Raw genomic sequence first — 23875 nt, 5'->3', positions numbered from 1 at the left:
AACAATCTATAAATAAAAAGTTCCACATAAATACCTGGCGAGGTAGTCCCACTCCCTGGATACTTGGTGGAAAAGTTCCTCCACAGCCACCACACTCTCCTGGTACTCCCCACTCCTCTGCATGTCCTCCCCTCTCTGGGCCTCCAGCTCTTCAGCCCGCTGGCCCAGTTCCATCCAGCTCTTCCTGAGTCTCCTTATCTCCTCTAGGACAGGGGAGTTCTGTCCGTCTGTCAGCCGACAAATGGCTTCATTCAAATGGCTTACCTCAGACTGCCTCTCCCTAATCTGCTGGAGGAACTCCTGCAGGCAAGAAGACAAACGATAAACACTCAGTTATGATGTTTTAAGCTTATTTTCTTGATTAGACTAATGACATCAACAGACCTGTGCTTTATCCAGCTGGTTCTGTGCAATCTTCTGCTCCAGTTCAGCAGGTCTCCTGGTGAGACTCTGGAGCTGCTGCTCAGTCTCTCTGAGCTGAACTTCCAAATCTGCCTTCTGCTCCTCAGCGTCCCTCCAGCTGTCGGCAACTTCCTCACAAAGCATCATACGATCCTCGATCTTAATTAAAAAACACATTTTCTAGTTAGAAAATATGTTGTTGTTACCATGGATATTATAGCAACACATCATATCAACCAAGCTAGCTGTGAAAAAAATAATTTGGTTAAATCAAATCAACACAACACAGAATAGACTACAATGGTCAACAGAACACAAGCTGAAAATAATTAATTGCACATAAAGTCAACTTTGCTTTCATTTTCCCCACATGTTGTTGAGTTCATGATGTACATGGATTAAATTGTTTTTCACAATAAGGTGCCATTAACAAACACTGGTTTTATGAATCATATTTGAGGTCATTCTTGCATCTTTTTCAAGTTTTAAAAGTCAATATCTAAATGATATGTGAAAAACTAAATTACTTGATGAATATGACTAAATAATTAATAAAACGAAAAGTAAAACTAATTGTCAGTTTCTCAAAACAATAAAATAACGAATACAGTTGTGTGACAAAAGTGAAATCTAAAACCAAAATAAAATGAGTGAAAACATGACTAAATGATCTTGGACTGTAGCTGTATGTTTGATTTTGAGACCTGTTGAGGGGTTCCTACCTGCAGTTTGACCTGTTGAATAGCTGCTGCCGTCTCCCTGACCCTCGGCTCTGACAGGTCGCAGGCCGAACACACCAGTTGGAGGTAAGTGCTGGCTTGTTCCTGGAGAGCCCGCTCCTGCTTAACCTGTAACAAATACAGCACAGATGAAAAACAGAAGCTTAATTTTTCTCATTTTGGCCAGTACTGGATGTGTTAAACAGCAATGTGCTTAGAATACATCAAGACAAACAGCTGAAAATTAGTTAAAAAAAAAAAAAAAAAAGACAAACAGCTGATTGGTTCCAACATGTGACACCTCTCCTCCTAATAGTACGTTTCACACAGTGATGAGTGGGTGGATGCTGACTGACCTGCTGTAACGCCTCCTCCAGACTGAGAGGAGAATGTGTGGGAGGCTCTGGTTCATCTGAGACAGAGGTCAGCCAGCTCTGGCACTGCTGCAGGGTATCTTGCAGACTAACATGCCTCTGCAATTCATGGTCCAGACTCTGATAAACCTGAAAGACACAAGAAAGCAAATCAAACTGTTATGCGTCTGAACTGGTGCCACCTGACAAACAACTGTACTCAAACAAAAATAATAAACCCAAAGCAATAATGAAAAGATGCTGAGATGCAATAACAGAAATACAAATTGAAACAAATCATAACACTTTATATCAAAGCACACATATTCACCAACTACCTGCTTATTAGCATATATATTAGTAGCATAGTGACTGATAGCACACTGTTAATATGCTTTGCACAGTATGGGTCTGATAAGGTAATAATATTGAGCAAAGCATATTCATCTACAATGATTTCCACCTATCAGTATGCAGTAATTAGGGGCTTTTATGCTGGTTAATGGTCTAGTATTTGAAAGTATGGTCATTCAGAATAAGTTATTAACAAGTGCTTAATAATGACAAATGAAGAGCTAATATACCATCAATATGTATGCTAATTAATGGTTACAAGGTGTACTTTAATAGAGGGTTACTAAACAAAAGCTACATGACAAAGTAAATGGCTTTGAAGTCATGTAGAGTAAAACACAATGACACATTAAATGATAAAAGCCTGAGACCAAGTCAGTTGTGTGGTGTAATATCTGACAGGTGTTGAATGTGGAGGCGTCCATGCCCTCCAGGGGAGAGTAAAACAGCAAGGTCTGACTGACAGTGTTAATATGAGAGTCTGAAAGAGTAGAAAAGGAGGGGGTACGCGGTGTTGGCAACCTGCCAAGTGTATTTGGCGAAGGCTAGAAGGTTGGCATGGTGGCAAGTGGCAGGCAGGATATTAGAGCTGTGCTGCACTGGGACATAGTTGGCAGTAACACTGGGGGGCACAGTTGTAGAGAAGCCAGCAGCGTAGTGGTAAAGTGTGGCTGGATCACACAATGCCAGATTGGATGTGCGAGTGGTTGTGGAGGTGGTGCCTTGGGACGTGGGCTATGATGACAGAGTAGGGGTTGCCAAAATGACAGAGTGGGGCTGGATTAGAGGGCCCGCCAGATCTACTGAATAGTGGCGTGTGACCATTTTTTGGCTGAGGCATGAAAAAGTGGAGTTGACAGGGGATATGCCGAGATTAATATGGGGAGATTGAGTTAGTGATTTTGGCTGGTGGGGGCCGACTGAGTGTGGCTGCTGTTGAGCTCCACTTTGGCAGCCTTAATTGGTCGTGCCCTCTACACTGGCAGTAAAGGGCTGTCTTGAGAGAAGGGTTTAAGTGTCAGAATGGGTTAGGATTAAGTGGATGCCTAGACTGTCAGAAAATTAACACCATTGATATGTAGATCATGCACAGTACTGCATATATGGGCACATACATATCCATGCATGTGCATTTATGCATACATCCAATGGACCAACACATTTTACACACTTTAGAAAGCCACACACAACATAACTAATTCATAAGATGTGGAAATTGTTTATGGTGATCACATCTGTCTGTGTTAAACTGATCTATTATAACCAAACATTTGTCACCCAGCTATGGGACTAATACTCCGTTTCATTGGTGATTATGAAGTTTACTTATCTCGAACTGTTAGAAGTGGTGTTTCTTTGACAACGTTTTTGCTACTTGTTAGGTTGTAACATTATATCTTCATACCATTTCCTTTTAGTTGCCATAGTTACACTTCAAATGATGTGACATGAACACAGCGTTAGCCTGATTGCTGCCTCAGAAACCTCCTCGCTCAAATTCTCAAACACAAATCAGTGTACGGAAAATGTAAAAATGTCCTCTACTAGGCACACTGCCAATTTTCTTGCCTTTTTCCTCACCAAGGTCCTCTCTAGGGGGCGTAATGTGACCAGGATCATCAATCCACTTGACGAGGGCGGCTTCAACCACAGGTGTTTTCCTGGTGCATAATCATTTTCTGTCATCTTTCATTGAGATAAAATAATTTTAAAGTGCACACTGTGCCAGCCTCATGAACAGAAAGACACAAAATGAATACTCTAAGTAGATTCCCTGATTGCTACAGCCAAATCATATAAGCAGCATTTGTATGTGAATGATTCCATCCCAGGCTTTATGATCCAAGTGACTGATCACTGAATCTGTGATCACTATAAGCGGTTTCCACGTGTAATTGTAAATGTACATACAAACTGATTCAAATACATAAGACACATCTTTCCCTCTCTTGTGCGGCCCCCTCCCCTTCCCCTCTCCTCATCTTCACTCACTCTCTGTGCTGTGCTACAGATGGCGGAGTAGCTGTCTCTGGTGCCTTGCTGGTGAGCCTGGACCTGCTGTCTCAGCCTGTTCTGCATGCGGTCACTGCAGCCTTGTACCAGGTGGTTTCCTTGCTCCTTCAGACCTGCCAAGCGGTCCTCAAAGCCTGCTATTTCCTCCATGATGGCCTGTGAAGGACAACGTAATGACATATTAGACATGTATGTAATGAATGCAATAGAATCATATGGAGAAAGTCTCCAGGGACACGTTAGTGCATGAGTCCACCATTAGTCTGACACTGGAGGTCAGAACAGACTGACATTACTGCCAACTTTGATTATGACTTTGGTAAGCATGTTTCATGAAATAAGTTAACCATCGTAATATAATAACTCAACTTATTATTACATCAGACATTCAGCATTTTCAAATAATTATCTATATTTTTTCTTTAATTTTACTATTAATTTATCCACCTTTAATTAACTTTGCCTCTAATGAAACAACCTTTCTGATATCTGTTATAGCGTATATTATCAGAATCAATGTTGAAATGAAAAAAAAAGTCTTATTATAGTACCATTTTATTGCAAAAAAAAGAGTGATTTCTTTTGAAATGTAATTAAATGGTACTCGTTCTATTTCATATTCAGCTGAAAGGTAAAATATATTGACATTTTCCCATAAAAACAATATATAAACCTATACAATACTAATCATCTTAATCATTACTTCTGACCCTCTGCCAGTGTGACCTGCCCTCTGTCTGCATTTTCTATTATTCTCCTATTTTGTTGTAATTGGGACATTTTTACATGTGGAATTATTAGCAAAGTGTTTGTGGCTCCACCCACCATCTGTACAGACATAAGTCCTATATATACTAGTACTGATGTGACTGTGTTATGATTTTCTATTCTATTCTATTCACATCTGCACAGCGTGTGCAGGTGGAATAATATAAAAAACAAAGTCATTTTCTGCTCCTCTCACTTACTTCACTATTCATAGTGTGGTGCAGTTCTGTCTGAGAGGTAAAACTCTATGTGAACAAACACAGGAAACTCTCAGCTTCTTCAAATATAAAGAGCATGCAGGAGGATACACATACTTCATTTGTATACCATCTAGAACTTTCCTACACAGTTCTGCAAAGGTGTGGGTGTGTTAAAAGTGCAGGAGCCAAATTCAGGGAAAACAAAACAAAATCAACCCCCCCCCCCCCAGCCAAATCTGAAGACATAACCCCTTTCTTCTGCCACCCTCCAAATCCAGATCAAAAGGCTAAATATAGAGGCAGATGACTGTCATTCCATGTCACATTCATGTCATCTAACAGAATCTGATCAGTGATTTGTAATTATAACAGTCATTCATATTTAACCACCTTATCTACCCGAAAACACAGACAAAGATTAGATGCAGATGTTTTGTGTCATCTAGATTACTGCCAAGTGACCCAAACAACAATTGAGCACTGTAGCATTAATATGTGCAGTACGATTCAAGTGATGTGAAAGAACTTGAAAATAGCATATCATTCTTCTATTTCACAGCTCTTCCCCATTCAATCATTTAGTGTGTGGCTCAATTCGATCACAGCTCTCTCTCTCTCTCTCTCTCTCTCTCTCTCTCTCTCTCTCTCTCTCTCTCTCTCTCTCTCTCTCTCTCTCTCTCTCTCTCTCTCTCTCTCTCTCTCTCTCTCTCTCTCTCTCTCTCTCTCTCTCTCTCTCTCTCTCTCTCTCTCTCTCTCTCTCTCTCTCTCTCTCTCTCTCTCTCTCTCTCTCTCTCTCTCTCTCTCTCTCGTTGAGCGGAGAGTAGGGGTGAAGTTTGAGAAAAATCAAATCTTACTTTTAAAAGCATTTCAGTTATGAATCTTTTTGGAGTTGTCTTAAATGAGGTTGTTTTGGTCTGTCTAAAAGTGATTCTATATCTTGGTTATCGGCCTCCTCATTCACTAATAACTGGTATTAACACAGAAAAAAATAACACTGGCCAACCCCGTCATTATGATAATTATTGTATAGTGAACAGGCACCAAGTAGCTCAAATCTAAACTCTGAGAATCACCTTGAGGATGGAAACAGGTGCAGTATTTATCTCTTGTTTTACCCAATTTTAAATCAAGTGTGAAACTGAAGTATAGTAACTGGTCACCTTGTGTCTGGCCAGCTGCTGTGTGGCGGCCTCCAGGCTGCCCCCCACTGTGGGGTCAGGGGTCACCATCCTGCTGGACATCTGTAACAGCCAGCGCTCCACTTCCTGAAGCTCATTGTGGTAAGCTTCCTGTTCCTTTACTTGGGCTTCCAGATTCTCCACATGGGCCTGGAATGCATAATATAAGCATCATTTACAATTAAGCAGCCGTGTCAAATGTATTTAAAATCCTTCTTTAACCTGTCTGTGATACTGAAGGATGACATTTAAGTCTCTACTACTATGGCTGCTGCATGGACAGGTTGTTCTCTCTGAACATTCTGCATTATTAATTTCCTGCATTATAATTTTCCTCACCATGGCGGTGTTACACAGCTCAGTGTAGTCATTCTGCAGTCTGTTCATTCTGTCTCTGATGGAGGGGTAATGGACAGAAGCCAACAGAGCATCACCTTTCTCCACCACCGACCTGATGGATCCATCATGGGACTGAACCATCTGCAACAATGCCTGAAGCAAAAAAGAATAATAACTTTATGTCTTAACATCTTATAGAGATGAATAAATGTCAATGCATGTCAGTGTGAATGAGGGGGTTAATACCATTCTGTTATATAGACAATGTAGATCATTTCTAAATAGTAAAGGACAGTGAAGCGCAGGTTGACTGGAACTGGGTTAAAACGATTCTTTGTGAGAGTGCTGACCATTACTGACTGAGATGAACAACCTTCAATGTGGTGAGTCCTGGCTGCTGCCTTTCAAAATAGACACTAAAAATGAACAATGCTGAGCTCCCATTCTTGCCATACCAGTTAAACTCCACTTTATATTAAACATTTCCCTTTCTGTTGGATATATAACACAATGAACTGCACACTATGTGACATCACTGTAGTCTGAAGGGGATAATGTAGTAATGACTGCACACAATAGATAGAAAAACAACCTTTGGTTTCAGCTGAGGCTACTAATTGTGTTACATGTTTAACTACCTTCTACTTTCCTGCCAATCAGCAGTGGGATGAAGTAAGTAACTGAGTAAAAGTATTTGGTGACTGTACACTGTCCCACTGTTTGCACTAGGGCTGCAATATGCATTTGAGATACTTGTGCTTTACGTAAGTATTTAAGTTTTGTACAACTATACAACCTATACTTCCCAACATTTGACGGTGAAAATTGCTCTGTATTAGTATTATTATACATTAAGCTACCCAGTGGTGCAAACAGTAATTAAAATGAGCCTCATCAGCCTCAACATTAATATACCAATAAGTATGATCCAGTAAAATCTATTAAAACGGGCCTTTCTGCTGTTTAATTTTCAGTACTCTACATAGATTGTATTAGATTTTACCCTATAATTCTCTATATATTTGTGAAGATTGAATGCAGGCCCTTTTGCAGATTTGTTTCCGGTGTTTTCAAAGATGTGAATATTTTGTCTGCCATTGCTGCACCCATATCTAAAGCCCACCATAGCATCTATAAAAAGAAAATGCATGTTCTGAAAGGGGCTTGTAGACACATAAATTCACTTAGGGTAAGATTGGGTTTGGACATGTCTGAATACTTGTGTGGGCCATTAAAATAATAAAATTCACTTAGCTCCTGCTGCCATTGTGATGGTAAAATGACTAAGTGTAGCATTAATGAAATGATATGTATGGCTTAATGCTCATGATTTACATACTGGTCAAATGTTGAAGATGTGGACATATTTAAGTGCTGCTTTACCTTGTACTTAGCCAGCTGTGCTCTCCGCTGGTACAGTTCAGCCTTGGTTTCCACAGGGCTGTTCAGCACAGCCCTGATTTCCACCAGCCACTGGGCCTGGGCCTTGTAACGGTCCTGGAACTCCTTTGCCAGCAGTAATGCCCGCTCCAGAAAACTGTGCTCCTGCCTTAAACCACTGGCGAGCTCCTCCAGCTGGGCGAGCCGAGCCTCCACCTCCCCTCCTAACATCTCAGCACCAGCCTCGTTCAGAAAGCCTGCCGCCTGCTCTGCCCGCTCCCTCAGGGACTTCAGGAAACTGTGACCATGTTGGAGCTCAGACTGGAGAATCTGGGTGAAAAAGAGAAAACAGAAGCACACCTCAGAACAGGTGCTGATATAGTGTTATAACTATAATGAAAACATGGCATCCTACTAAATGACAGTGCAAACAGTGGTGGAATGGGACTAAACCTATTGACAAGTGCTGCACTAAATAACAATTGTGAGGTATTTACACTTCACTTGAGCATTTCTGTTCTTCTGCTTGTACCCCACTACATTTCAGAGACAAATACTGCAAAATTCACTGCACTACATTTGTCTGAAAGTTTTTTTTCTTTTTTTTTAAACACAATGGATAACATATGAACCTTTTGAAATTCTTAAACCAGGAGGTTTTCAACCCTTTTGGCAGTGTAATCAGATGACTACGACTTGTCTTCTCACATGGTTTCCTTTCAGCAAATGTTCAAATCATCCAATATCTTACCAAAAATCAAAGATTAGAGAAAAAGCCCCGAAACAACACATTTGAGCATCCAAACTTTGTCTTTTTTTCCTCCCTTGTTAATCATATGATGATCCTTTGGATTCTTTACCTAGTGTTCCTGTACAAAACACCGGATGTAAAGTAGTTCAAATTAGCTCAAACTCCAGCAGCAACACCAATAACACACTGTGACAACACAGGAATTCTTGTTAATCATCTAATTGTGTCATATATTAATTTATTATTTAAAGGGTCCAATCCAGTAGACCTTGACTTCATTATTTTATATTTTAATCCTAATATGGACTTTTTAAGCAGGGTTTGTCCAGTTCTTTTCCTTGAAATGGAGTACATACACATTACCCAACCGATTCTAATCTACACCAGTTAATTAGAAAGTACAATATAACGATACTGGACATGACAGCCTGTCAAGGACACATATTCTCAACAGTGATGAAACATTTGTGCCAGGTAATAGTTTTCTAGACCTCAAGGTTAACATTCATACTACTCAAGCATTTCTCATTCATTTTTTTTGTCCTTCACCTCTCGTGCTGCCCTGTTCACCCAGATCCGTCCTGGCAGTGTGTTTGAAGGCTTTGAACCCATCAGGTAGGCTGAAACCAGCTTGGTGAGATGTGGAGAAGACTGGGAGGTCATGGTGTGGAGAAACCACAGTGAATAATATGAAAGGAGGACCCAATTATAAAGACCCTTAACAGGCAGCGGTAGCCGCGGGGGTTTCCAGGGCAACCACAACATACCGCACAGACACACACACCGTTACTCGATGGGATGCCATCTAGCTTTCATCATCTGTCTATTATTGCTTGAGTAGAGAGTAGCATCGCAACAACCCCAGATATCCAGTTACTGCTGTTCATAGTATATTATAACAAGACTTGTTTCTGTCTGCACACGTCTAGGATGACAGTTGATGGAGAAGCTCCAGGCATGTTCATCATCCTAATAAGAAAACCAATGTCCCCGCTTTATGACCTTATTTAGAGACACTCAATATATACCAATATCACACAGTTTAGGGGGTAAATATATGTGCTATAACAAGAGAGGCTGTGTCCACTTCTAATATAGTCATTTTAGTTCCCTGTGGCTCATTATATCCACTTCATATTGGAACTGCTCCCTTGTCTCATACTTGATACAACCTTCAAAACAGTGCCGTAATATAATAAAGACAAGAAATTTGTGGTTAGTAAGAAATCTATAACTTGCTCTCCATGTGCATTTTAAATCCAACAAGATGTGAAGAACTATTTACAACACATTCAGCAGCTGATAGGCTATAAAGAACACTATCTTGGTAGACTTGGCTGATAAAATAATTGGCTGAAAATTACTTTCATTGTGTGGTCTCACATGCTTTCTCTGGATGAAATTAGCTATTGACAGAAGGCTTTAAATACATTTTGTCCACAGCTTCTATATTGGTAATAATAAAGCAGAAGAGAGACCACAGTTTGAACATTACATATGAAGCCCTACACATTTTCTTTGCATGGTGTCACTCATTGTAAATTAGACATTTTCTCATTCTGCTTCAGTTCTCAGTTTCCAATATCGGGTATAATACATCTACTGTGCACTGATGGCAATCTTCATCACATTATCTACTAACAGTAAAAATGGCATCACTTAGGTCACGCTGGGAACTGTTTATTAGCGCTGCTGTCGTTGTCTGCCCTGAATGCACAAACTGTAGCCAAACAAGCATCACTGCACAAGCAAGAAGAACCACAACTGTCCAACGTCCCACTTTTTTGTTCTAAGGCAATTTGTAGTTCTAAAAGCAAGTATTATTTCTGATAACAAAAAATAAACATAGGCCTATTAAGTTTACTGTTTGAGGTGAAACCCTTAGGGGTGTCAAAAGCAGCAGGGACGTGGAGAAAAATGCCCTTGAAAATTAATGAATTCCAGCGATATTAAAAATAAGTAGGGGGAAAGGGGGAGGAGGATTTAATCAGAGGCAGACACCCTGTTCTTTTTTGCATTTTGCTCTGTTTACAATTTGTGGTAGAGGGGTGTATTTTGGCGTAGTCTGACTGGTGTATACTATAAGGATAAAGTACCATCATCAAGTTTATGAATGACGCACTATTTGCCTTTGACTGTGGCCTTTACAGTGACAATTCAGCAGGGTTATTAAAGCTAAAAAAAAAAAAAAAAAAAAAAAAAAAAAAAGGAAAATAGAACCACAACTCAATAACACAAATACAAAAACTAAACAAGAACAAACTAATAACAGCTTCTTTTTCCCATTTTTACTCATTGTTAAAGGTTGATGATAGCTTTCTGCATAATATCTGAAAAATTACAACTAAAAAAAGTAAAACTGGTCAATAAACGTACTTGTGCACTTTTATCTAAAACTAAACCAAATTAAAACACTAAATGAAACTAAAAACTAAATGGAAATATCAAAACTATTATAACTCTGGGACCCAGTATCAAAAGAAGCAATGAAGAACTGATGATCCTTGTCATAGCTATTGAGTACTGTTCTGTCTGTCAATGCATAATCATCCGAGCTGACTGAATAACCCCGGTGGTCTCACTACAGGAGAATGAGTAAGTGGTGCAGCCCTCGTGTGTCATTTGCAGAGCTGGAAGGACACATGCAGTGACAGCATGTCTTCGGTCCCTATGCAGAGAAAGCGCATCGATCCCAGACAGGGATTAGAGCAAAGCTCGCACCAGATGATGTATTGCAAATGTCTACATGTGTGTCTGAAAATGTGTCTCTGCGTGGGGAAGACAAAGAAATATACACTAGTGATATACGTACAGAAGCAAAGTACACAAAAAGTGTCAAACCACAGAGGATTCACGGGTTGCAGATCTTGCTGTAGCTTGTTGGTTAGTACTTCGCATGGGTTTTGTGATATGAAGGAAGTGCTGGAGGAGTTGAAGTGTGAGTATGCCTTAGTGAGGGTATGTTTGGGTGTGTGAATGTGTGCGTGTGATGTGAAGCGGTAAGGGCACCACATCAATTACAGTGTCTGTGCCAGCAGGCTCCTGACACCACCGCTTCTTCATCCTCTTCTTCACTATGGGGGGTCTCCCCCTGCTACCTTACTTCTTCAAGCCGCACCCACTTTGTCTTCATAAAGAGCCGATCGATACACACATCCTCATCCAGTCCTCTACACACTCGATATGAACTATACCAAGCAAACGATAGCAGTCATTTTGTTTCATACTGCAGGCAGTGCAAGTTTTCCACCAATGCCCATTAGACAGAAAGATTACAAAGAGAAAATATTACTGCAGTGACCATCTTGTCTGGAGTGCTATCCAAAATTCAAGGAACAGATTTTGCTAGCTCTACAGAAATTCTGTGCATATTTAACTGGCCAAGCATACGATAGCTGCCAAAGAAATGTGTACAGTTGATGTTACGAGCAGGTACTCTGTGTTTCTTGGCAGAACACTAGACTCCAAAAGGACGTTTTTGCTGGCTTGGATATTGGTGCACACATTTTCCACTACAAAACAAGTCTCGCTAACTCATCAGTTTGTCTGGGTAATAGCAGATGTCTGTGTTGATTTATTTCAACCAGTTCAGAGTTCCACACTGTACCTCCTGTGGCTTTTCTACACCTAGATTCAAATTTGTCACTGAAACACTTCATTATTTCTTTCTTTCTCACAGAATTAATTCATTACTAAATGTTCAGCTTCAACAATTTAACCATGCACATAAAAACAGACTGATACCTCTAATTTTTTCATCTTCTTCTCCATAGCAATCCGGTCCAGAGGTTCCGAGCAGTCAGTTAACGCTGTGAAGCTTTTCTGAGTCGAGCTGAGCCAGTCAGTGAAGGACATGCAAAGGTTTTCTGCCTCTTCAATGCTCTTCAGCTCCTCCTGCAGATGTTTGATAGTGTCCTGAAAAAGTATTGTCAGAGGTCAAAATAAAGTTTGATCTGTATATTTACACCATTAGCAGAAGATGTTTCATAATGATGAAGACATTTTTTCAACAACACCAAAGAGTAGGAAACCTGTAACACTGAAAATAAATGTCTGAAATTTTAAGACATTTTATATACTGTATATGTAGTAATATTAGCAGGAAACTGAGGGTCTAAGTATTGATATCCAATATAATATATATCCAGGAGAACTGAATCAAATCATTATTAGAGGAGCTATATGATAAAGGTAAAATATGTCACAACATAAATGAATCAAAGGGGTGCTGAAGACATGCCCTGTGGACATACATGTGTTTGGTAAAAACACAATCAAAAATCACATCTTTTTTTTTCATTTTTTCAGGGAAAATTACAAGCTAAAATTAGCCTTCCCAGTAACATGTTTAGTCATATTGAAATTACAAAATCTGTCAAAAATAATTTCAACATGTTTTCTTTTTACTATCATTCAGTCCTATGTTTCAGACTTAATTCAATTTTAAACAGATAATGGGCTATTTTATACTATCCAAAATACAATTTTAAAGGATAAACAAGAAGGTAAATAGCTTTCAATGAAAATATTTTTGTTTCAGAGCCTGGAATAGGTTGTAAGACTGACAAAAGCTTCACTGAATTTAGTCAAGGGAATACTGAGGAAACATGGTCTGTAGCTTTTTCTTTTAATGTGGAGATGGGCCTCAGTCTTACAGTGGCCACCAAGGACCAAACGTTCTCTGATCATGCATCAAAACTGAAAATATCCGTTTTTCTCCTACCCTTTCATCTGCTGAATGTCAATAGCTTCACTACAAGGTGGAGAGGCGTTTTATGTTTTTGAAACATTATCCACTTGACTGAGATCTAGAGTCAATAACACCATGAGGTTGGAGATGGTTTTCTTGTAGGTTTGACAAATTATTCACTCAAGTTGCAAATCCTGTGGTGAGAAGCTCCAATTAGTTGATAGTGCTGAGTGCACACCTTTCCTGACTAGACAGAGGTAACGGCTTCCCACCTCACACCCATATGGCCCCCACTTCACACAGTATAATTACAGGCATCCATGGTTTCTGATGGATGTTGCATGTCTGCATATGTGTGTGTTGGTATGACTGTAAGTATATGCAGAGCTGTGTTAATTTTGAGAGGAAGCCAAGGGTGTGGGTGTAACAGAGACCGAGGAATAACGTGAGGGAGCGGGAGAAAGACGTGTGTACACACGCAAAACACACACACTCAGATGTGTTACTGTAGGTGTAAAATCAATGTGGTGGAGGCAAAGCTTTTCCACTCCTGGTGCCGGGTGTGAGATTGCCTTCTGTAGCGTTTAATTACAGCCTTAGCCCCAGACCAGAGGAGCCCCATTGATTTTCCTTTAGTCCCCCCCAGAGGAACAGAAGCTGGATCTGACTTTAGAAACAACACAGGCGGGGCTCCCAGGCAAAACTCTCAAAGCTCCTCTAGTGGGGTGTTGCAAAAACAGAGTCCGAACTCTCAATGGAGTAAAATCCATGGTGAGACAACTTAACCATGTGAGAAGCCCACTGTGGGCAAACATTTACTACAGACATTTTCATTCACTGAGCTCAGATGTTTACGTACACCTTGGCTGAATGCATTCAAACTTAGTTTTTATAATTCCAAACAATTTATTTCAACATACATTTCCCATATTTTACAGTTAACATATTATTTTATTGTCATGGAATGACACTGCAGAATTATAGCAGCATTATTTTTTGTTTCAGCTTTTATGTATTTTAATCCAATCTTAGAGTCAAATGTATATGTACACTTTGATAATTATTGGCATTAACATTTAAGATTCAATGTGTGACATTTAGTGCTATCTTCCAGTGAAATTGAATCATGTGGATGCAGCCATGGCCTACTTCCTAGAAGGTTGGAGAATTGACTTGTAAATAAAGGGTTGCCAGTTTGATTTTCCAGCCAAGCAGAGAAATTGTTGGCTGATGTACCATTGAGCAAGGCACTTAACGCCCCCCCCCCCATTTGATCCTCCAGCACTTCACCTAGCGGCCCAGTGCCTAGTCTGCAGTGCGTGGTGTGTTCTTGTATGTTCAGCTGTATGATGGGTGAATTGAAGAGGGTCAATTTAAGTGAGCGTTGCGTGTCCATATGTAAAATACACATACTGACAAATAAAGATGTTTAGTTCTCTGAATAATAAAGTTGTAGATCACAACTAACCTAATAATGCCACCAAACTAGTGACAGTTAAAATAATTTTACTTAGTTGATACCATTTTTGCCCCAAAATCAACAAGTTCCTATTTCCTTTACACTCTCCCTTACAATACCATCAGTTTTCTTAGAGAAAAACAACCCTGTTACATGATGCTTCACCCCTGGACTTGTCAGCAGTGATGGTGTTCTTTGGGTTACAAGCCTCAACTTCTTCCTTCATAACTAAACATTGGGACTGAAAACACCTATTTCTGTTTCATCTGTCACTCCTCCAAAAGGCATCTGTGCCACAGTGCTCTTTATTATGTCAGAGTAGTCTCTTTCTCCTTGTGGGAACAGATTTTGAGGTTATAACAATGCAGCACTCTCCTTACTGGAGATGTAGATCTTCCTGTACAAGTTACCTCCAACATCTTTACTAGTTCAAAGCCTGGTGTCCATAATGTAAATTTACAGGAGCTTCTGGGCAGTTTAAGGACATACTGAACTCTTGATCGTTTGAATACTGTGACAAAATGAATACAAACTGAAAAAAAAAATATCTCTACACCATTATTCTGAATTGTGAAATCATACAGATATAGTAGGCTGGGCTAAGAGAGGCAAATACTGACTGTGAATGAATTTATCTGAGGTTTAATGTAATCTTCCACTCTCAGCTCTGTCTTTATCTCACATTATGACCACATCATAATAACCTAAACCCATATCATGAGCTTAATTTACATGCTTTAAAGGTGCTTCACCTGGATGTTGAGCAGCAGGGAATGGTAACGAGCAGTGAGCTGCGTGGCAGTAACACTGACACGACTACTGATGTAGGTTTCCTCCAGAACCTGCTGGGCGAGCGGCGAGAGACCATCGACTTCCTCCTGCCTTGTGAGCACTGCCTCAAGACACCCCTGTTCGGGAGGGATGCAGAGAATGTATGAATTAGCATAATAAGTAAGAATTATTCATGATTTAATCGTCAGTAAAGTTTTAAGGGGGACAAAAGGTTAGATTTGTAAACAAACACAGGGGAACAAAAAGATATGGGACTAGAGGGTGTGTTTGTGTGTATGAATCTCCCAAAATGTAGGGAATTAAAAAACTGAGACTATCTGACACCATGACTTCTGGCTGGTAATTTACTCCAAGGGGAGGAGTCCCAGCAGGACATCTCTCTGTCTCCTGCTGTTTCACTTTAAATGCATGCTGTGAAAACTGTATGTATAAATTAAAGGGTATGAAAAGATATTTACTGGTGTATGTTTCTGAAAAAAAAAAAAAAAAAAATTAGGTGCTTGGAAGGGTGACAAGTTAAAAAGCCTTTAATATTTCGTTAAATTCACTTCAGTTCGAATACTGACTGAATAGCCAAGAAATATTACAGCATTTTTCATTTATCACCCTTTTTATGTGGCTAAGATTTCTTCAAAACCTCGCTAGATCCCCAAACTGAAGAGCAACAATGGCACTTTTTAGAATTTCTTTATGCATGAGAGGAACAATGCACAAACTGTGTCAGATGTGTCAGACAATAGCGAGCTTGAAAGAAGTTGGTTTATAGCTGCCAAGATGTGACAGTCAAAGAAGACTGAATATGAAAAAGATCCATTGTAAGCCATTAAAGTCAAAGACGAGGTATTACAGGTCAGTTGTCTCTTTTTTGAATCACTGTCAATAATATACAGTTTTGACACTCTGTTGAGCTTTAAACTATTAATAGAAGCACAAATATAAGCAAAGACTTTTCTTTAACCATTGTGTGATGGATACCTGTGAGAAAAAAGTCAAGAAAAATGAGGCAGTGAGTTGCTTTTCACCCCAGGGTTGTCTATGATGTCTGTGAACACATAAAACTACATATTTTCACTGAGTGGACACTGTGCACCCTCGTAAACACTGAGCCAGTTTACATTCATACTAAAATTCTGATCATTATCTGATTTCTGGAGTTATCAGATTATTTAAGTGATCACATAAACAGCAAAATGTGATACGCTTTTTTAGATAACAGCAATAATCCAATTATGAGAAATCTAATTAACATACCAGCATTTCTCACCAATACTCTGATGTCTTTGAGCATGTTTACCATTTAATCTGATTTATTTTGTTCTTTTACATCTGTGCATGTATAAAACAAAAAGAAGACTTGTAGAAAATGTTAGTGACGTAGTGAAACGTCAGCGGAAGACAATAATAGGAAGTTAGAGTACCATCACTACATGTATGGGTCAAAACACGGTATTGGAAAATATCTCTGATGGGACATTTTAGAGACAATTTAACAGATTAGTGTTGTTAAATGACCCACACTTTTTACTTTTAAACTCATTTTTGCTTTAGTTGGACCATAAGGGATTATCCAAAACAAGGAGCTACTTTATATTGAAATAAATGTTGGAATGGCAATCAATTGAAGTTCACTCTCTGACAGGACATTACTGTATTTTGACCCGTATACAAACTCCATAATTAATCTGATATTGGACTGACATGTCTAAATCAGGTTTTTTTTTATTATTGCATTTCTGCCGTTCATGTAAATGCGCCAGATCAAATTACTAGAATTACCTGATTACTCCCAATTATCTGCCCTTTATAGTCATGTAAACAGGCTCAAAACCTTTACAGATGTGGCATATTCTATACTTAGACCTGCTGTTCATTTTAACCAAGGTTCAACTGACTGTACAATCAACAGTCTTTCCCTTTTTTCCTTCTGTTGTGTGTGAAAAAAACAAAAGCACTTCTATTGATAAATGTGATCATCTAACCTGTAGCTTCTTTAGATGAGTCTCCTTAGTGGTTCTGTCTGACCTTCGATGACGTCTGATGTTTGCCACCCTCTCCATCTCCTCCAACCAGTGAGCCAGACTCAGGAACCTTTGACCCATTTGTCTCAGTCTGGATAAAGTGGCACTTAACTGGGCCTGAGTCTCCTCTAGGCGGCCCTGATAAGCCCCCCACTCTCTCTGAGCAGTGTCCAGAGCCCTGTCCTCGATCTGAGGTATACCCCAGGGAATTACTCGTTCTCTACTTGTCAGCACAGAAGAGAGCAAAGACTGGCCCTTTGAGCAGCGATCCTGCAGTAACTGTGAGGGAAACAATGACGGAAAACACAGACACTGTAATTAAAGTGTTTGAAGTACTTCTACTGCCAAAAGGCCTCGGATCTAAAGCTAGATTTGGCCTTGACTGAAGCATGACAATACTGTTTCATATGAATACTACTGCACAGCAGTTCTGAGTATGACTACCTGTAGCTGTTGCAGAGTTTTCTCTAGTGTATCCACGTTTCCTTCTGGGTGGGACAATGAGGCCAGAGTGGCCTGTTCCTGCTCCAGCCAGTCCTCAAACACATGTAACCCCCTCTGATACTCCTGGTGGACCAGCACCAGCCCCTTGGCCTTACCGACTGCATTCTGCAAAACAACAAACTGGATTTATCAGTGGAACAAAGGTTTAATAAGGGTTTCTACATATGTCAACATGTTCAACTTAAGATCTTTGGAGGACTGTTGTGAATGCAATTTCAGCCCTATTGCATCCCAGCATGCAAGAGCTGACATTTTGTGATGCTCATGATGTGAATACAGAACACTGAGTGATGGCAGGCAGTTGCTTGTGGCTTTTTACAGCAGCATTGGACACCCCATCGCTTTATAACCAATGTTTTTTTATTTGATTAATAGATTGCACAAGCTGAAATTTAGTTATTTTCAAGAGGTTTAGGGTTAGTAAGACCAATTAATTTCCATCTATTTTTAAGACATGTCAAAATTATATTAAAGATATAAAAAATTCTGTCTGATTATTTGATTGTAGACATTTTAAGGAACGCTAGACACCCTGTTTATGTTAAAGAGCAAAACAAATTGGGTATTCTTGAAAGCGGTTAGCATAAATTGTGTGACAAAAAGTGCGTTGTGTAAAACACTTTAACATCTCCCTCTTCAAAAATTCTGCATTTCCTCATCATTGTCTCCAATAATTCTGAAATACAGAAAGAAATCTAAGAGGAGCAACGGCAAAATAATAATTTATAAAAAAAAATAAATAAATAAAAGGAGATTATGAGTTGCAGATAAGTACCTTAGCCTTTTCTTTAAGGGCATTGTATCGACATTGCAGCTGCTGCACCTCCTGTTGGGTCGTGCAGTGTTCAGCCATATTAGAGCCCTTTGTGGCGATGGTCTCCAGAGGACTACTGTGACTCAGTACCTCCTCATAGAGAAGCTGGAATGAAATAACACATTAAAGATTAAATACATCACCAAGGTGCATATAACTCCACTGAGATGCTGAAGTAAACATGACCAGCATGAGTTTGTAAATTCTACTCACACATTCTTGGCTGTGTACAAGATTTGCCGACTCGAATATTGTAAATGAGACACTGAGATCTATATTTAAAAACATTGTTCTCAGTTTGAAGTCTGGGCCCTGCTCCAAGGGATGTCAAAGATCAGTGGAGGCACCGGAGGCTTTGTCTGTTCTGAGGCTGTGATATTATTAAAAATATAAAACTATCTAAAATGCTCTTTTTCGGTTATTTACCACACCATACCTCTGTTATACAATCACGGAAAAAATTATTAAACCGCTCTTGTTTTCTTCAATTTCTTGTTCATTTTAATGCCTGGTACAATTGAAGGCACATTTGTTTGGACAAATATAATGATAACAAAATTAGCTCATAACAGTTTAATTTCAGAGCTGATATCTAGCCATTTTCAATGGTTTTCTTGATAATAACCAAAATCACTTAAGCTCTTACATCAATAGCTATGGCACTGTACTGACAAAAACAGTACTTTTAGGCATTCCATGTTTTCTTTTCTGCCTGCTTTAGTCACATAATACACACAGGAGTTAGTACCTGATTGCATAACCATTGTTTTTGATGACTTTTAATAGTCTAATAATTTTTTCCATGACTGTGTTTCAAACTCTGTACCCTGCATTCTCAATACATTTCTCCAGTTGAACTAGTACCTAACTCATCTGGGCTCATCCTAATTTTTCTTGCACAAAGAGCATCATTATTTTATGAGTGAAACATCTCTGAGAAACTAAAAGATGCTGGTGACTCATTAGGAGAAAAAAAAAGAAGAGTTATCTTAACCTTTAGCAAATGACAGAACATTTATGGAGAGACCTAGCTAATAACAGCCTAAAGCAAAGCAAATGAATCCCAGAAAAAACATAACTGGGGAACCAAGGAGAAAATGATAAACATTATAAATTATGTAGTTGAGATAACATTTGTTTTTTGTGTATGTGTGGTGTGTACAGATGTTTGCAAATTTCACTTGCACTGTGGATAATGCAAATGTTTGTGCTCTGTTAAAATACAGAAAATATTCAGTATTTTATTCAAGTTTAAACCAACGGTGTGTATATACACTACAAACAAAAAGTTAAGGATATTTTTCATTTTTGGGCAATTTTTTCAGTTGGGATTCTAGCACAGCGCTTTTTACTTTTTTTGTGTGTGAACTGAATCAATTTTTTTTAATGACCAGAGATAGTTTTATTTACAAATGGCAAAAATGACAAAAAAAAGACAAAAAAAGAAATATCCCTAACTTTTTGTTTGTAGTGTATAGTTTGGCTTTCACTGTTCAGATACGGTACCTTGGTCTTTCCCAGGTTTGCAGTCTTGTCTCTCATCTCAGAATACTGTCTGTCAGAGCAGTTAAGCGTCTCCTCCACTCGGTCCATCCACAGCACAAACTGACCCACATCTTCTTGGTAGCTGGTCCACTGCGACAGAGCGCCCTCTAGTTGACTGTCACAAAAACAAACAAAGTTATCACAAGTAGGAACCTGGATGCACAAAAAACAAACCCTGAAATTTAATTGTCCCTTTAACCTTTAAACCTACTGAAATCTATCAACTGAAACAAGACAGCTCCCAGTCCCATTTATCAATTAAGTGACGATTAAGTGACAGACTGAGTGGTGCATGAACACAACCTTTTACACTGGATGGAGGCAGAGAGCAGGGAGTCCCATGAGTCTTTTAGGTCCTGGATCTGTTTGCGAATCACTGGAACCCCCTCAGCTGAAGTGTTTCTCTGGACTGCTTCTCCCCTTGTTAGCAGCATTTTTAGTTGGATCTCCCTTTCCTGACGTGCAGCCAACAAAGCCTGCAGACAAAAGTGAAAAAAACAAAAACACTTCATTAGAATTGTAGTGCAGATAGGATGATTATTAGTCCAAGATAAGATCACCATAACATTTACAACTGTAATACTCTTATAAAGGATTTAGTGAGGTTGAGATGTAGATAGATAATCAATTTGTAGGTTTTATCTATTCTTCTGGAATTTTATTCATTTATTTATTTTTAATCTAGTCTTGTATTTTACTTTGTTATTTTGGTTTTTATTGATTTTTCCATACAGCACTTTGGTCCACTGTGGTTGTTTTAAAGTGCTTTACAAATAAAGTTGAATTGAACTGTAAACACTTAACAGATTATTACCCAGATAGCAAATTTTTCGGCAGTATTATGGCATACATTTGGCATTTTTGGCTTTCTTTTGGCATTATGAAAACCTTTAGGCTTAATTGTGGTATGATTAAGGTTATCCATAATAGATATGGAGGCACCAGCAGTATATGGCTGAGTTATGCCATATGTCTGGTCAACCAGAAGACTGGGCAAAGAGCAGAATCAAGTATAGGGATGGTATAGCATGTTTATAGCAAACCAGAACATTGACTAAAGAGTGGCAACATCTTATTCCATTTATGGATGTGTGTTGGTTGTGTTTTGGCATATTTCTGTAAAGCCAAAACACTGCACAAAGAGCGGGAATTTCTACCCAGAAGAAAACTCATTTTAAAAGCATGATCAACACAAATTTTGGGTGAATTGTGGCCTCCTTTTGGCCTCTCTTTGGGTCAGTTTTGGCTACTTTTTGGCTGAATTATGGGGATTTGGGGCTTTTCTGGGACAATTATGGCTATATTTTGGAAGTCCGCAATTAGTTTTGGGTGAATTTTGGCTTCCTTCTGGTTTGATTTTGGCTTGCCTATTTTGGGCCATTTAGGGCCCATACATCTGCCCAGAACTTTGCCAAATGGCATGCCAGTTTTGGGCCAGATTTAAGCCATAATGATTTTGCTATCTGGGTAATAAGATGTTAATAATACATTAAAAATTGGGACAATGGTGATCTGTTGTTTGCACATGGGTCAGATGATGTTAATAAATTACTACCATTTATTCCTCATCAGCATATCTTAATACTCAAAATGTTTCATGTGGTATTAGCATGCTAGTGGTTAGCATACTAAACTACGAGCTAACTGTACATTTTTGAGCCACGTACAAGCTGCATAATTGCCATTATAGTTTTTGTTCTGACTAAAAAGATGCTGTACATTTAAAGCTAAGAGTGTGTTCTGTCTTATATGGTGTAATTTAAGTTATATGCTATATTCTGCTCACTTATGGTAATTGCTTTAGAACTAAATGCTAAGCCAAACACTAAGTTTCATTCATATGTATTAGTATCATGATAGCAAAGGCTGTGAACGGTAACAGGTTCATAGATTGTTACTCTTTAATAACCAGTTACATCATTCACACTTTACAATAAGGCTCCCTTTGCTTTTTATAAATGATATTAATCCATTAGTGAAAAGTCTAACATGGTGACTGATAAACAGACAATATAAACAACAAAGCTATTGAGACAATTTTGACAGTGAGCTCAATCAATAGCCTCATTTCCATTGAAGGAACTTTACTCAGGATTTTGAAAAACATTGGTGTGTTTCCAACGAAATTACCCACTTACAAAAAAAAAAACAACAACTTTCCATTGACCCCAAACTTTCTCTGAAAAAAGTTCCTAGTTGGGGGGTAGGACTTTTCAGATTCTCCAGAATTCTTGATGGGCGGGGCTGTGCACTGCAGAATGCTGGTTGGTGCAACATCCCTGCAGAATTCCACATTTATATTCACCCCCAATGTTTTAGTCTGTATGTGGTTGCCAGTTTGTTTTTTCCATTTCTATAAGTTTCACTTGGTGTTTTGCTCCATTTTCCAAATGATTAAAAAGAGGGACGTTACAAGAAGTGAATGGACAACGAGGCACATTTGCCGAATACGCTCTTTTGAGTGTTTTGAACATAAACTTCTCACTCCTACAAGTGCATTACAATAATCTGTGTGTCCACCCATATACATTAAAGAGCATATTCAGCAAATACACTCAACAGAGCCTGGACCTTGAATATATTTGCTGAACACACTCAAAAGAAATTCAGCAGGACTTCAAATTAGGCTTGGTCATGTCAAGTTGCAGACTTTAATAAATTTCCAGGAACTTTGAGGTGCAGTGGAAACAAATCACACAGATTACAGGAATTCTTTTACCCAGGTAAATAAGTTCCTGGTAATAAAAGTTCCTGGGAATGTTGGTGGAAAAGGGTTAACTGATGAAATCTTACAACTTTTTCATTAGTGCTTATTAATGACTTAATTATAAGTCACTGACCATTTCTATGAGGGAATTCTTGTGGTAAAAGGGTAAATAAAATGTAATGAGTAAAATTGAGTAAAGACACAAAACTAAATGCTGATGAAATAATGTAGTATCAATGGATTTCTTCAACAAATCCTGTCCTCTTACTTCCAGCTGCAACATCCTGTCCTCCAACACGCCCTTATCGGTGGTGGCGGAGATGCAGGTGCTGAGGACCCTCTGAGCTTCACACACCCAGTCCTGGAGCTCTTTAAGACCCTGAGAGAAAAGGCGGTGTTCCCCCACGATGCGCTCGATCCTGGAGGCCTTGTCCTTGAGAAACCAGAGCACAGTACTGTAGACACACTCATCTGGCCATTCAATAGTATGGAAAATATCGTAGCAGTATTGAGTTTAAAATTAACAGTTTATTCCAGTGATCACAACAGTGTCTCTTTATTGTTCTGCTGCTGTTTGAAATCACCGTCTTGTTTTTCCATCAAAGACATCTCAAGGGAGTCTCCCGCCTTCAGATACAGGAACAAATACTGTTCTGTTTGCAGGCATCACCAGTGCATTTGCTCAAGTACTGCACTTTAGTACAAACTTGAGATATTTGTATTGAATATTGGTTTTTTCAGGTACTATATACTTGTACATACTCCATTATGTTTCAGAAGGAGCTCTTTCCCTAATCACTTGTGACCATCTACAAAATACATATAGTATATGGCATGTATGCAGTATACGAAGCACTTAAAGTTGGCTCCATATTGATGATCTACAACA

At 39.0% G+C, this 23875-nt stretch overlaps 1 protein-coding gene across 1 annotated transcript in view; it reads right to left on the bottom strand.

Moving 5' to 3' along the window:
* syne1a (spectrin repeat containing, nuclear envelope 1a) overlaps nucleotides 1-23875 on the bottom strand; it is a 141839-nt gene that overhangs the window by 75198 nt on the left and 42766 nt on the right. The window contains exons 44-60 of the mRNA XM_030128026.1: nucleotides 23255-23419; nucleotides 20583-20755; nucleotides 20241-20394; nucleotides 18696-18839; nucleotides 17861-18025; nucleotides 17378-17695; nucleotides 15359-15514; nucleotides 12202-12372; nucleotides 7710-8036; nucleotides 6327-6479; nucleotides 5970-6137; nucleotides 4810-4854; nucleotides 3821-3997; nucleotides 1478-1624; nucleotides 1125-1250; nucleotides 385-561; nucleotides 35-300 (exon numbers count right to left, since the gene is read on the bottom strand). Coding sequence (XP_029983886.1) covers nucleotides 35-300; nucleotides 385-561; nucleotides 1125-1250; nucleotides 1478-1624; nucleotides 3821-3997; nucleotides 4810-4854; nucleotides 5970-6137; nucleotides 6327-6479; nucleotides 7710-8036; nucleotides 12202-12372; nucleotides 15359-15514; nucleotides 17378-17695; nucleotides 17861-18025; nucleotides 18696-18839; nucleotides 20241-20394; nucleotides 20583-20755; nucleotides 23255-23419 — 3032 coding nt within the window. The remainder of the gene's footprint in view (nucleotides 1-34; nucleotides 301-384; nucleotides 562-1124; nucleotides 1251-1477; nucleotides 1625-3820; nucleotides 3998-4809; nucleotides 4855-5969; nucleotides 6138-6326; nucleotides 6480-7709; nucleotides 8037-12201; nucleotides 12373-15358; nucleotides 15515-17377; nucleotides 17696-17860; nucleotides 18026-18695; nucleotides 18840-20240; nucleotides 20395-20582; nucleotides 20756-23254; nucleotides 23420-23875) is intronic.

Source organism: Sphaeramia orbicularis, chromosome 24, assembly GCF_902148855.1.
Source record: "Sphaeramia orbicularis chromosome 24, fSphaOr1.1, whole genome shotgun sequence".
Lineage (NCBI taxonomy): Eukaryota > Metazoa > Chordata > Actinopteri > Kurtiformes > Apogonidae > Sphaeramia > Sphaeramia orbicularis.
Note: the sequence above shows the minus strand (reverse complement) of the source record. Positions and strands in the feature narration are given on the sequence as shown.